The sequence below is a fragment of the Caretta caretta genome, chromosome 4 (assembly GCF_965140235.1).
Source record: "Caretta caretta isolate rCarCar2 chromosome 4, rCarCar1.hap1, whole genome shotgun sequence".
Taxonomy (NCBI): Eukaryota; Metazoa; Chordata; order Testudines; family Cheloniidae; genus Caretta; species Caretta caretta.
Window position 1 is genome coordinate 82,690,941 of NC_134209.1, and position 15,120 is coordinate 82,706,060.

The window sequence follows — 15,120 nt, forward strand, 5'->3', positions numbered from 1 at the left end:
GATGTCCCGTCATCCTCACTTTTAAGGCCTGCCACAGCTTAAACGTCTTGCCTCTAAGGCCTTATCATAGAATCATAGAATCATAGAATATAAGGGTTGGAAGGGACCCCAGAAGGTCATCTAGTCCAACCCCCTGCTCGAAGCAGGACCAATTCCCAGTTAAATCATCCCAGCCAGGGCTTTGTCAAGCCTGACCTTAAAAACCTCTAAGGAAGGAGATTCTACCACCTCCCTAGGTAGCGCATTCCAGTGTTTCACCACCCTCTTAGTGAAAAAGTTTTTCCTAATATCCAATCTAAACCTCCCCCACTGCAGCTTGAGACCATTACTCCTCGTTCTGTCATCTGCTACCATTGAGAACAGTCTAGAGCCATCCTCTTTGGAACCCCCTTTCAGGTAGTTGAAAGCAGCTATCAAATCCCCCCTCATTCTTCTCTTCTGCAGGCTAAACAATCCCAGCTCCCTCAGCCTCTCCTCATAACTCATGTGTTCCAGACCCCTAATCATTTTTGTTGCCCTTCGCTGGACTCTCCAATTTATCCACATCCTTCTTGAAGTGTGGGGCCCAAAACTGGACACAGTACTCCAGATGAGGCCTCACCAATGTCGAATAGAGGGGAACGATCACGTCCTTCGATCTGCTCGCTATGCCCCTACTTATACATCCCAAAATGCCATTGGCCTTCTTGGCAACAAGGGCACACTGCTGACTCATATCCAGCTTCTCGTCCACTGTCACCCCTAGGTCCTTTTCCGCAGAACTGCTGCCTAGCCATTCGGTCCCTAGTCTGTAGCTGTGCATTGGGTTCTTCCGTCCTAAGTGCAGGACCCTGCACTTATCCTTATTGAACCTCATCAGATTTCTTTTGGCCCAATCCTCCAATTTGTCTAGGTTCTTCTGTATCCTATCCCTCCCCTCCAGCGTATCTACCACTCCTCCCAGTTTAGTATCATCCGCAAATTTGCTGAGAGTGCAATCCACACCATCCTCCAGATCATTTATGAAGATATTGAACAAAACCGGCCCCAGGACCGACCCTTGGGGCACTCCACTTGATACCGGCTGCCAACTAGACATGGAGCCATTGATAACTACCCGTTGAGCCCGACAATCTAGCCAGCTTTCTACCCACCTTATAGTGCATTCTTCCAGCCCATACTTCCTTAACTTGCTGACAAGAATATTGTGGGAGACCGTGTCAAAAGCTTTGCTAAAGTCAAGAAACAATACATCCAATGCTTTCCCTTCATCCACAGAACCAGTAATCTCATCATAAAAGGCGATTAGATTAGTCAGGCATGACCTTCCCTTGGTGAATCCCTGCTGGCTGTTCCTGATCACTTTCCTCTCATGCAAGTGCTTCAGGATTGATTCTTCCACAATCCCACTTTGGCCTATGTGTCAGATTCTGCTTCATGGCATGTCCCTCCTCCCATGATTCGCTCTATCTATGTACTGAATGACCTCACAATCCAGTGTGCCAAGACCCTTCCGTCTCAGCAAAATTCTTCCTAGGTATTGTCTACACTATGAAAGAGGTATCTTGTTAACATGTGTTAGCTAACAATTGTTAAAATCCTAGTATAGACAAGGCAAGTTGTAGCTTTAACATGTTATCCAGTCAAGGAAAACCTGACCCTCACCAGGCCCGTGAGTAGCCAGTGCCTGATCTTCATGGCCTGGACACTTAGAGTATGTCCATATTGCAATGAAAAACCTGCCGCACCGAGTCTCAGGGCTCAGGTCAATTGACTCTGGCTTCAAGGGCTAAAATTGGAGTGTAGATATTTGGGCTTGGGCTGGAGCTCAAGCTTTGTGACTCTCTCCCTCCTTCCCCATGGGGTCTCAGAGCCCAAGCTCCAGCTCAAATGTCTACACTGCAGTTTTTAGTCCCACCGCCAAAGCCCTGTGAGCCTGAGTCAGCTGACCCGGGCCAGCCACAGCCATGCTGCAGGTCTTTTATTGCTTTGTAGATATACCCTTTAAGCACAAGGAGCTGGAGCCAACAGTCGCAAAAGTTCCTCTCCGTCAATACCTTCTTTTTCCCAAGTGCAGGAGCAGCAAGGAAAGCAGGGAGAGCCAGGGCCTGCCAGTCCCCTGACTCCTAGTATCCTCCCCTTCATTCCTCTACGATTGGGACCCTTTGTGGGATATTGCTGCATGACTCTATTTAAGCCCTCCTGCACTCTTCACTCGTGTTTGTGTCTCAGCGTGCAGTGTGATGGTGTTCAGAATCTTGATGCACATTAAGGCATAAATACAAAGTTTGCAATGTTTTCTGAATGACAACATTGTTTCCCACTACATCAAATTCTACCATGGAGGATTTTAAGGGCCAGATTTCTAAAGGGGCCTCAATCAGGCATTCACTTTTCTGTCTGCATTTTTGCCCAGAACTGCCAACTCAACTACGAACTAGTATTGGGTTATTTATCAAATATTAGAATATTCAATTTTACAATCTAGAGTTTTGAATGTTTAATTAAAGTATTTCCCTATTTCTTTTATCAGTGGGAGGAATTACAATTACACTTTCCACCAAATCTCTTGGGTAGAGATATTTATAAAAAACCCTTGAGTGCTTTTTTTTTTTTTTTTTTTTAAGCATACTCAGCTGCGTGTGTACAGGTAACAGAAACTGGGAGTGAACAAATGCGCTTTGCATGTAACCATTCTATCTTTTGTACATATGACTATTAGAATCTGCCCCTGTGTGTTAGAAGGCTGCTCAATAATTGCATATGTACAAATGAGGAAAACTTTTTGAAAATTTAGACTTGCCTTTTTCAGTAGTTTTAACTCAAAGTCCAATAACTTAGAAATGCATATTAGCCTGTTATTGGAAATGGGGGTCTCAGATGCACACTTCCTTAATCAAGAAAAAACAACAACAAGCCACACACTGTCTGAGACTTCCTGCTTTCCTTGCCCTGTTATACAAAAGAATATTGTAGGATTTGCAAGCAGCATGGTGCTGATTCTCTGTAGAATATTCCCTGTCGTTCTGACGGCAGTTTGAACGGCTCCATTCAGTTTCTAACAATGGCAAAGGCCGCATAGAAGTACCACAAAGCAGGAGTATGAGCCCGATTTAAATGCTTTTATCATCAAACCCTTCTCTCCACCCCAAATAAAACAATGCTCTCTGACTGGAAGAGTAGATTGAGGCAAAGAAAGGATGAGATATGGCACTGGGACAGACACATACAACAATGCAGAGAACAGAGAAACAAATGCTGAAGCGTATTTCATTAGTAGAAAGAGGAGAGGGGAAACAGAGAGAACTGGGCAGATAGGAAGTGAGCTAAAGGAAACTTTAAAAATGAAGAAAAGGAGTACTTGTGGCACCTTAGAGACTAACCAATTTATTTGAGCATGAGCTTTCGTGAGCTACATCCGATGAAGTGAGCTGTAGCTCACGAAAGCTCATGCTCAAATAAATTGGGTAGTCTCTAAGGTGCCACAAGTACTCCTTTTCTTTTTGCGAATACAGACTAACACGGCTGTTACTCTGAAACCTTTAAAAATGAAAACTCTCTCCAGAACAGTATATGATAGATTGAATCTATCCCTTAAATGTAGAACAGGATAAGAAAATTCCCTCACCAGACAAAAATATGAAAGCCCTACTAATACCATAAGGCTTTAAAAGTGAAACATTGAAATAGTATTTATTTTACTGTTAACACTAGTTTCATAGCCTCTCTGTTTTAGTTGGTGACTATGCTTTGAGTATATAACATGAAGAGCGAAACATTAAGAAAACAGCTAAGAGTTTTCCAGTAGGACAGATACTCTTTATTTGAACTAAGTGAAATTAATCACATTAGAGGTGTCTGAATGAGGCCCTGGTGAGGTAACAGTCAAAACTGTATTTGAAATTGATCTTTAACTTCAGTTTTAAAACCTTGAAAATTTGAAATTAAAATGTTTCCCTGATCTTGCTAGTTTGTGTTTTTCTAGAACATGTGAAATGAAGGCAGTGTTTTGACAACCTGTTTTGACTTCAACTGCAGAACCCTTTTTCAATTAATAAGCCTTCAGCTCAGTCTTACACAGTCTGTGTGAGGGATTGAGCGCTGAGATTCTTTGAGCTAAATAATCAAAGTTGCAAGTCAGGTCATTTTGCCCAGGCAATAGTGTGCACGCAATTCTCTGCAAATGTGGAAAAGTTGTTTTCATTTCTAAGTTTGCAAGAATCTCACAGTTGGTTTTTGAAGATGGATATATATATCTGAACATATCAGCACACACATTTCGTCTTTAATGGGAGAGATGAGTGCTCAGCATCTTTGAAAAACAGGCTCTAATTCTGTATTGTAATTTCAAGGAAATTTGACATGCACTCCGTCTCCCATGCACTTAGCTTTAGCAGCATTTTTCATAAGTGGAAGTTATTTGTTTTTGTAAACTCCTTTTACAGTGGTTATTTCTGTGTGATTATTTAAGCTACCCTTTCCCATATGCTGCAGAATAATTTCCCTTTCTCCACAATTGCTACCTACTACCAGACGAAGCCAGACATATCAGTTACCAGGATTCTGACTGACTGACTAATGACTAGCATTCTGTTAAGAACTCCTGATCCCAGCTGGGGTGCCATAAATTCTATCTGCCTTAATACCTTCCTTCTTGTGGAGGAGAAGGGACCTGTAGAAATCAAGATTCTCCAGCATCATCTTATTCTCTCTAAATTCTTTTCAAAGGTGTTCTGCTAATTTAAATCACAGAAGGGCTAAAGGGATGAGTTCTGCCCATTTTCTTCTTTATTCCCTTCAAATTATTTGTCTAGGTCTGAATCATCCTTCCATGTTAGATATGACTCCCTTTAGAGTCTATCAATGCTACTCCTGGAGCTGCCTGCAGGAATTGAGAGAGAGAGATTTCCTCCATCCTCTTAGAGAGCTTAATGTGCTGCTTAGCTCCTGCCTGCCTGGGGAGTCATCAATTGTGTTCAGAACCTAAATTCAGATTCCCTATATGGTCACACATTACAGTAACACTAGACAACTATTTCCCTTGAAGACATCTTAGAAACTAAAATAGTAATTGTATATAGCACTGTACAAACAATAACTAATTAACCCTCAGAACACTATTTGAAGGTAGCTAGATAGTTACTATCATCCCCATGTTACAGAGGGAGAAACAGAGGAATTAAGTGTCTAGTTTAGTGATACTCAGGCTGAGGCTCAGGAGCCACAAGTGACTCTTTAATGTCTCTCTTGAAACTCTTTGCAGCACATGATATTAAAACACTGTATGATTTAATTATTAACCAATCAGGATGCTTTTACAATGTTGTTAACCAGCTGTAGTTGATAAAATAATAATACTTAGTCATTTTGCTGTGAGAATTATATATATTATATATATATATATGTTAGGGCTGTCAATCTCAGTTAACGCATGTGATTAACTCAAAACAAATTAATGCGTTTTTTTTTTAGTGAGCATTAATCACACACCTCTGGAGATGGGGCTCAGCAGAAGCTGGGTGGGGAGGGAGGCACCCCTTTGTCTGCACCATCCCCTCCCCGCTGGACAGGGCCGGTCCGAGGGGTGGCAAAGGGAGCCATCACCCAGGTGCCCTGCACCGTTGCATGCCTCTGGGGCAGGAATGCCCCTCCTCCTGATGCTTTGCTCCACTGCTGCTCCTACCTCCCTCCCATGGAGCCACACCTGGCCAAGCTGCTTAGGACCAGGAGCCTGCCTCCTGTCTGCTGCGCAGAGTGGGGGTTGGGGAGGTGGGCTGATGTTGGGATGTCCCTTTTCTGCCACCCATGTATGCGGTCACCGCTGAGCAGGGGGTCAAGGAACAGAGGGATCCAGTCTGCTGCTGGCTCAGAAGTGAGTGCTGCTGACAGCAGCTGCTGTCTGAGTGCTCTGCTTAAAGAGATAGCACTCCCCCAACACACACACCCACAAGCACTGGAACTGTGTGTGTCTGAGTTTTAGAAAACTATCACCCTGAATTCTGATAGAGGTTCAAACAGGAGATTCCTCTGAATGAACTTGATCTTGCTTGCTTTGTTGGCAGGAGAGGAACAAACTAAACTTTATCCTCCCAAGATTTCTTTTTCATTCCAGTCCTTATACCCCAAACTATTCTAATAAAAAACGTAATCTCAATTTCTTTACAGAATTTTTCAAATACTGGAGCAGAGGAAGGAATAGATCACTTCCCGGGTACAGTCTCTTCAGCCTCTCTGCCACATACAAAGCCCCATTGATGATACATAAGCAATGTGCTTATAGCCATATCTCTAGTTTCTGACTGAACCAAGACAGAGTCAAATCTCAACATCCTCATCCTCACAAGTCCTATTCTGCAGCCTGCTGTATAATGTGAAATGTTGCTGCTTGGTTTTGCAGATTCGAAATGTGGCAGCCAATCTCTGTGTGGACAGTAAACATGGGGCCACAGGGGCAGAGCTGAGGCTAGATGTTTGTGTGAAGGATGGCTCAGAACGGACGTGGTCACATGAACAGGTATTTTAATGACATAAAAATGCAGTGTAAAATTGTTGCTTCTCTTCCCCAGATTCTAAAGACTTTTCTGAGGTTTTCTCCTCCTCCTAAGTCTAAACACGGTGTGGAATTTTTAAAAATCTGTTGTTGGCCTTAATAGCTTTTACAAAGCAAACCTTAATATTACCTTAGGTTCTCCGCTAGTCATCTTTTTTGCTGTTTTCCCCTCGCTTCATTTATGGAAAGAGGAGTTATGCCCAGAAGTTCTTTAGGCTTCCGATTTTTGCTTAGTTACACAAAAATGTTGACTTGATTCATTTAGCTCTCAGCATTTCTGAAAGTAGACATGTTTGTCATGAAACATCCACATCTGTATTATAAAAGAGCAGAGGAGCCTACCAGACATGTCTCCTTCTTGTCCCTTCAGCCGAATAACCCTAACGACTGGAAATAAGATCAAAAGATTTCAAATATGGTGGATTCCAAGTGGGTCAGGTCAATGGCCAAGAAAATGATCTGAGCAGCTGTGCTTCAAATGAATTTTGGGTAGAAGGAAGAAATATGTATTTCCAATAGTAACCATATGGATTCAAAGAGGCCAGAAAGGAAGAGGTGGCAATCAAGAAAAGAAATAATTAATTAATTATCAATCATGTTTATTAGGACAGTGCCTAAGAGCCAATCAATAATTGTGCTAGGCACTGTACTAGTAGATAGTCTCTTGCCTGAAGAGTTTACAGTCTCAATACACAAGGAGGGTGAACCATGTGATGGCAACAAACATTGTGTTAGTTCCCAATATTTGCGGGGAGGGGGTTAGGGGGTTTACTTAGGAGGGGATAAGCTAAATGGAAAGGGAAGGCAAGAGGGTGAGGAGGACAGGTCAGGGGAGAAAGAGGTAAAAGGGGCAGGTGAAGAGGAATAAGGATGAGGTAAAGAGATGGAGGGAGGGAGAGGGTTGGAGCAAACAGCCAATCTGCACAGGGCAGAGAGAGAGTGCAGTCAAAACTGTAGGAAGTTCTCTGAACACTGAAAGATCCCTGGTTTGGCTGCTTCCACTACTACCATTATTGGTTGGCCAGCTGCTCTGTGCTATTTTTCTCCAAGGCCATATGCTGAGGAGGAGCGTAGGGGAAGGAAAAAGGGGAGGCATCACTTGGGTCATAGTCCCTGCACAGTCCTGAATCCAGGGAGATTCTGTGGGTGGGTGGGCCGGCCTGGCCAGAGCCCCATTTTGTCCTCTCCCATCCCAGTGCAACAATCCTTCTTTGGCTGCTTCTGCTCCTACTGTTTGGAAACAAAGGAAAGAAGGGTGCTGGGATGGTACTTAAATGAGTTGGGGTAAAGGGACAGCTTTTTGAGAATGGGGGGCAGACAAGGAAGAGAGAGAGAAGGTTGAGAGCAGTGGAGACATGAGAGTGAGGCCAGGAGGTTAAGGATTGATTTGATCAGTCTATAAGTATTTATATGGAGAACAGAAATTTGATAAGGCTCTTCAATCTAGCGGACAAAGGTATTAAAAAAAAATCCAATGGCTGGAAGTTGAAGTAGATAAATTTTGACCAGAAATAGGGTGCACATTTTTAACAATGAGGGGATTAACCATTGGAACAATTTACCAAGGTTTGTGGTGGATTCTCCATTATTGTATTTTTTTTTAAATTAAGATTGGATATTTTTCTAAAACAGATGCTCTAATTCAAACAGGAATTAATGCAGGGAAGTCCTATGGCCTGTGTTATATAGGAGATCAGACCAGATGATCACAATGGTCTGTTCTGGCTTTATAATCTATGAGTCAAAGGAGGTCAGGCAAGGATGCTAGAGGGGGTGCAGGAGAAGACACAAGAAACTTGGTGACAGGGGAGAGAGTTTGTTGGAGGAAAAAATCAGAGGTGCCAACTTTGTGATTTCTCCAGAGGTGTTGGACCCCAGCCCCGCCTCTTCCTGCCTCCGCTCCTCTCCCTCCCCCCCGCCAGTGCCTCCTGCATGCCACTGAACAGATGATCACAGGCAGGCGGGAGGTGCTGGGGGGGAGGGAGAGGAACTGAGCAGTGGGGCCTGCCAATGGGAGGGCGGAAGGGGAGGAGCTGATCCACGGGGCTGCCGGTGGGTGCTGAGCACCTACAGTTTTTTTTCCATGGGTGCTGCAGCCCCAGAGCACCCATGGAGTCGGTGCTTATGGAAAGAATAGTGGAGAAAGAGAATGGAACTGATCTTTTAAGAAGACAGCTAGGCCTAGAGGTGCTTAGCCCTGGTCTACAGTAGGAGTTGAGGTCGAATTTAGCAGCGTTAAATTGATTTAACCTTGCATCCGTCCACATGACGAAGCCCTTTTTTTCTACTTAAAGGGCTCTTAAAATCGATTTCCTTACTCCACCCCCGACAGGGGGATTAGTGCTGAAATCGGCCTTGCTGGGTCGAATTTGGGGTACTGTGCACACAATTAGACTGTATTGGCCTCCGTGAGCTATCCCAGAGTGCTCCATTGTGACTGCCCTGGACAGCATTCTCAACTCAGATGCACTGGCCAGGTAGACAGGAAAAGGCCCGCGAACTTTTGAATTTCAATTTCCTGTTTGGCCTGCATGGCAAGCTGCAAGTGACCATGCAGAGCTCATCAGCAGAGGTGACCATGATGGAGTCCCAGAATCGCAAAAGAGCTCCAGCATGGACCGAACGGGAGGTACGGAATCTGATCGCTGTATGGAGAGAGGAATCCGTGCTATCAGAACTATGTTCCAGTTTTCGAAATGCCAAAACCTTTGTCAAAATCTCCCAGGGCATGAAGGACAGAGGCCATAACAGGGACCCGAAGCAGTGCTGCGTGAAACTTAAGGAGCTGAGGCAAGCCTACCAGAAAACCAGAGAGGCGAACGGCCGCTCCGGGTCAGAGCCCAAAACATGCCGCTTCTATGATGAGCTGCATGCTATTTTAGGAGGTTCAGCCACCACTACTCCAGCCGTGTTGTTTGACTCCTTCAATGGAGATGGAGGCAACATGGAAGCAGGTTTTGGGGACAAGGAAGATGATGATGATGAGGAGGTTGTAGATAGCTCACAGCAAGCAAGTGGAGAAACCGGTTTTCCCGACAGCCAGGAACTGTTTCTCACCCTGGACCTGGAGCCAGTACCCCCCGAACCCACCCAAGACTGCCTCCTGGACCCGGCAGGCGGAGAAGGGACCTCTGGTGAGTGTACCTTTTAAAATACTATACATGGTTTAAAAGCAAGCATGTTTAATGATTAATTTGCCCTGGCATTCATGGCTCTCCTGGATGTACTTCCAAAGCCTTTGCAAAAGGTTTCTCGGGAGGGTAGCCTTATTCCATCCACCATGGTAGGACACTTTACCACCCCAGGCCAGTAGCACGTACTCGGGAATCATTGTAGAACAAAGCATTGCAGTGTATGTTTGCTGGCATTCAAACAACATCCGTTCTTTATCTCTCTGTGTTATCCTCAGGAGAGTGATATCATTCATGGTCACCTGGTTGAAATAGGGTGCTTTTTTTAAGGGGACATTCAGAGGTGCCCATTCCTGCTGAGCTGCTTGCCTGTGGCTGAACAGAAATGTTCCCCACTGTTAGCCACGGGGAGGGGGGAGGGCCTAGCCACGTGCTGGGGGGAGGCAAAATGCGACCTTGTAACGAAAGCACATGTGCTATGTATGTAATGTTAACAGCAAGGTTTACCGTGAAAGGGTGTACCCATTGTTCTGTAAAATGTGTCTTTTTAAATACCACTGTCCCTTTTTTTCTCCACCAGCTGCATGTGTTTCAAGGATCACAGGATCTTCTCCTTCTCAGAGGCTAGCGAAGATTAGAAGGCGAAAAAAACGCACTTGCGATGAAATTTTCTCTGAGCTCATGCTGTGCTCCCACACTGACAGAGCACAGACGAATGCATGGAGGCAGACAATTTCAGAGTGCAGGAAAGCACTAAATGACCAGGAGGAGAGGTGGTGGGCTGAAGAGAGTAAGTGGCGGGCTGAAGAGAGGGCTGAAGCTGAAAGGTGGCGGCAGCGTGATGAGAGGAGGCAGAATTCAATGCTGAGGCTGCTGGAGAATCAAACTAATATGCTCCAGCATATGGTTGAGCTGCAGGAAGGGCAGCAGGAGCACAGACCACCGCTACAGCCCCTATGTAACCAACTGCCCTCCTCCCCAAGTTCCATAGCCTCCTCTCCCAGACGCCCAAGAACATGAGGGGGGGGCCTCCAGCCACTCCACCCCAGAGGATTGCCCAAGCAACAGAAGGCTGGCATTCAATAAGTTTTAAAATTTTAAACTTTTAAAGTGCTGTGTGGCCTTGTCCTTCCCTCCTCCACCACCCCTCCCGGTGCTTCTCTCCTCCACCACCCCTCCTGGGCTACCTTGGTAGTTACCTCCCTATTTGTGTGATGAATTAATAAAGAATGCATGAATGTGAAGCAACAATGACTTTATTGCCTCTGCAAGCAGTGATCGAAGGGAGGAGGAGAGGGTGGTTAGCTTACAGGGAAGTAGAGTGAACCAAGGGCGGGGGGGTTCATCAAGGAGAAACAAACAGAACTTTCACACTGTAGCCTGTCCAGTCATGAAACTGGTTTTCAAAGCTTCTCTGATGCGCACCTGTGCTCTTCTAACTGCCCTGGTGTCTGGCTGTGCGTAACCAGCAGCCAGGCGATTTGCCTCAACCTCCCAACCCGCCATAAACATCTCCCCCTTACTCTCACAGATATCGTGGAGCGCACAGCAAGCAGTAATAACAGTGGGAATATTGGTTTTGCTGAGGTCTAAGCGAGTCAGTAAACTGCACCAGCGTGCCTTTAAATGTCCAAATGCACATTCTACCACCATTCTGCACTTGCTCAGCCTGTAGTTGAACAGCTCCTGACTACTGTCCAGGCTGCCTGTGTACCGCTTCATTAGCCATGGCATTAAGGGGTAGGCTGGGTCCCCAAGGATACATAAAGGCATTTCAACGTCCCCAACAGTTATTTTCTGGACTGGGAATAAAGTCCCTTCCTGCAGCTTTTGAAACAGACCAGAGTTCCTGAAGATGCGAGCGTCATGTACCTTTCCCGGCCATCCCACGTTGATATTGGTGAAACGTCCCTTGTGATCCACCAGTGCTTGCAGCACTATTGAAAAGTACCCCTTGCGGTTTATGTACTTGCCGGCTTGGTGCTCCGGTGCCAAGATAGGGATATGGGTTCCGTCTATTGCCCCACCACAGTTAGGGAATCTCATTGCAGCAAAGCCATCCACTATGACCTGCACATTTCCTAGGGTCACTACCCTTGATATCAGCAGATCTTTGATTGCGTGGGCTACTTGCATCACAGCAGCCCCCACTGTAGATTTGCCCACTCCAAATTGATTCCCGACTGACCGGTAGCTGTCTGGCGTTGCAAGCTTCCACAGGGCTATTGCCACTCGCTTCTCAACTGTGAGGGCTGCTCTCATCTTGGTATTCTTGCGCCTCCGGGCAGGGGAAAGCAAGTCAGAAAGTTCCATGAAGTGCCCTTACGCATGCGAAAGTTTCGCAGCCACTGGGAATCGTCCCAGTCCTGCAACGTTATGCAGTCCCACCAGTCTGTGCTTGTTTCCCGAGTCCAGAATCGGCGTTCCACAGCATGAACCTGCCCTATTAGCACCATGATGCCCACATTGCCAGTGCCCGTGCTTTGAGAGAAGTCTGTGTCCATGTCCTCATCACTCTCGTCACTGCGCTGATGTCGCCTACTCGCCCGGTTTCGGTTTACCAGGTTCTGGTGCCGCATATACTGCTTGATAATGCGTGTGGTGTTTAATGTGTTCCTAATTGCCAAAGTGATCTGAGCAGGTTCCATGCTTGCCGTGATATGGCATCTGCACAGAAAAAAGGCGCGGAACGATTGTCTGCTGGTGCCCTGACGGAGGAAGGGGGCGACTGACGACATGGTTTACAGGGTTGGCTTACAGGGAATTAAAATCAACAAAGGGGGTGGCTTTGTGAGAAACTGGGCCCCCTCAAGGACAGAACTCAAAACTGGGTTTAGCAGGCCGTTGATTTCACGGAGGGAGGGAGGAGAAAATGAATACAAAACAAATCTGGTCTATTTCTTGTTTTGAGCCATTTCCTCTATCTTTATACAGCTTGCTGGCAGCAGACTGTGCAGTACAACCGCTAGCCATCATCATCTCCTGGGTGCTTGGCAGAAGACGGTGCAGTATGACTGCTGGCCGTCGTCTTCTTCTGGCTGCTGATTAAAAGACAGTGTACTGTTGGTAGGACTCAATCGCCATGAGACGAAACTTAAAAGGGAAATGACCTGGCTGAGTCACTCCCATGTTTGCCCAGGCGCCCCTGACCTCATCAAGGTCGGTTAAAAGAGCACCTAGGACTATGTCGACGACGGCTACCTGTCATACTGCACCGTCTGCTGCCAAAAGGCAATAAACTGCTGCTGTGTAGCAATGCAGTACTGCGTCTGCCAGCACCCAGGAGACATACGGTGATGGTTAGCTGAGTGGGCTCCATGCTTGCCGTGCTATGGCGTCTGCACAGGTAACTCAAGAAAAAAGGCGCAAAATGATTGTCTGCCCTTGCTTTCACAGAAGGAGGGAGGGAAGAGGGGGCCTGACTATATGTACCCAGAACCACCCGCAACAATGTTTTAGCCCCATCGGGGATTGGGATTTCTACCCAGAATTCAAATGGGCGGCGGAGACTGCAGGAACTGTGGGATAGCTACCCACAGTGCAACGCTCCGGAAGTCGACGGTTGCCTCAGTACTGTGGACACACTCCGCTGACTACATGCACTTAGAGCATTTGTATGGGGACACACACAATTGACTGTATAATAACGCTTTCTACAAAACCGACTTCTATAAATTCGACCTAATTTCGTAGTGTAGACATACCTAGGCACCTAACTCCCATTGAAATTAAATTCCTGTGTGGAAAGGGAGGGAAGGGGATAGGAAGGTGGGAGAATTTTTGGAAGGAGTCAATGGTTGGAAATAAATGACTGCAGGATTTTCTCAATATCACAGTGACTATAAGTAGATTTAATTTTAAAAAATACTATGAGTCTAATTCTGTTCTCCCCAACATTAATGATCAGTAGTAATTCCATCAAAGTAAATGAAGTTAAGCCAATGTAAAACCAGTATAAGAATAGAATCAGAACAATGGTGTCTCTTTAAACTGACTGATCTATGCTTCACAGACAATCTGAATTATTCCTGTGTGGGTGATACATAATCATATATGCATTCATACAACAGAATATTACATGGAACAATGCAAGAGATTATGTCCTTGAAAATAACAGTATGGTTTCATTGGGAAAGGACTATTGAAGCCCTAACTTTAGCAGACAGATAAGTGTAATTGATTAACTGCTTCAGAAAAAACTGGTAAGTTCTAGTGCAGATATTTAATGTGCATAAATTCAAATAAAGTATATAGTACTAATGTTTGTATTTAATAATTTAGGGGTCAGTCCTACAAGTGGCAGACTGCTACTTTGGGTGGTGCTGAGCACCTTCAACTCTCTTGGACTCCTGGGTGTTGAAGGCACCTCATAGAATCAAGCTCTGAGTTGTTTATATTTGTATTCATTCCACTCTGCTTTTCAATAGATTGGCTGAAATTTGAAATATGTAGTTCAAACATTTATCAGCAGAGGGCAGCTCTAGACAAGCAGAGCACCATACAAGGTGAAGGAAGATAGAAAGGTTAATAAATTTTTAACTCTAGGAGATTTTCAATCCTCCAAACCAATAAAGATGGAGCTTTTCAGAGATTAAACTCGGCCAACAGAAGAGGGGAAAGGTTGATCACTTTTAAAATTCAGGTGAAAAGTAAATATGATTCTAAGGTTAAAATGATACAGTCTATATTTTATTTTGCAATAACGAATTGGAGGTTTCTTTTCAAGATGAGATTACACTGTGACCGAAAGTTATTCTTTCAATTGTGGGGAACGGAGTTGTGATTAATTTATCCACCTTTCAGCATAAAGTCTTAAATAAAATAAATGTTTCAAAGTATAAATACTATGAGGATTATCATCTCTAAAAGAAAATTAAAGCAACATAAATGCAGACTAATTTTCATCTGAAGAGGAACTTATTTTTCATCTTCAGGTAGTGTCCCTATGGGTGCTCCATTTCAGGTGCATGCAAGCCCCACACACCTTTGACCAGAGATTTTCATTAGCAATATCCATTCAGCCTATGCATGTATCCTAGAAATCCTCATGTCACACACCGAGGCTATATAGCCCTGCACAGGCAAATTGCCCTCAGTTCCTTCTCAGCTGTCTCTGCCTGCGATGTGCCTTAGTGTGACTGCAGCAAGTGCATGTCAGCTACTTTGCCTCTGGTAATTTTAGTTAGTTTCATTTATTTTAGATTAGATTCATTTAGTTCTAGTTAGTTAATTAGTTAGTTAATTACTTTTATTTGGAGGACTTCATGGGAGCCCTTCCTTCCAGAGAGGGGCATGCCCAGGTCACTGTGTTTTAAACGCTACCTCACCTAACATGAGGCCATCCCATTCAGCGATGGACACTTTAAGTGTGCTCACTATTTAGGAGAGGCCCATGTTCTGCTGAAATATAACTTCTGTTTAGCCCTCAAATCCAGGACAAGAAAGAAACAGGAAATCAAG

General features: G+C 44.9%; 1 protein-coding gene across 11 annotated transcripts in view; it reads left to right on the forward strand.

Moving 5' to 3' along the window:
* Nucleotides 1-15,120, forward strand: part of GALNTL6 (polypeptide N-acetylgalactosaminyltransferase like 6) — a 928,998-nt gene that overhangs the window by 884,729 nt on the left and 29,149 nt on the right. For 7 of the 11 annotated variants that reach the window (XM_048847720.2, XM_048847722.2, XM_048847719.2 and 4 more), the window contains 3 exons: nucleotides 6,377-6,493; nucleotides 9,255-9,663; nucleotides 10,241-10,914. In XM_048847720.2, the coding sequence (XP_048703677.2) occupies nucleotides 6,377-6,493; nucleotides 9,255-9,663; nucleotides 10,241-10,680 (966 nt within the window). In that variant the 3' untranslated portion in view covers nucleotides 10,681-10,914. Of the gene's footprint in view, nucleotides 1-6,376; nucleotides 6,494-8,823; nucleotides 9,664-10,240; nucleotides 10,915-15,120 lie in introns of those variants that run through there. The other 4 variants (XM_048847725.2, XM_048847726.2, XM_075127804.1 and 1 more) reach the window with 3 other exon arrangements.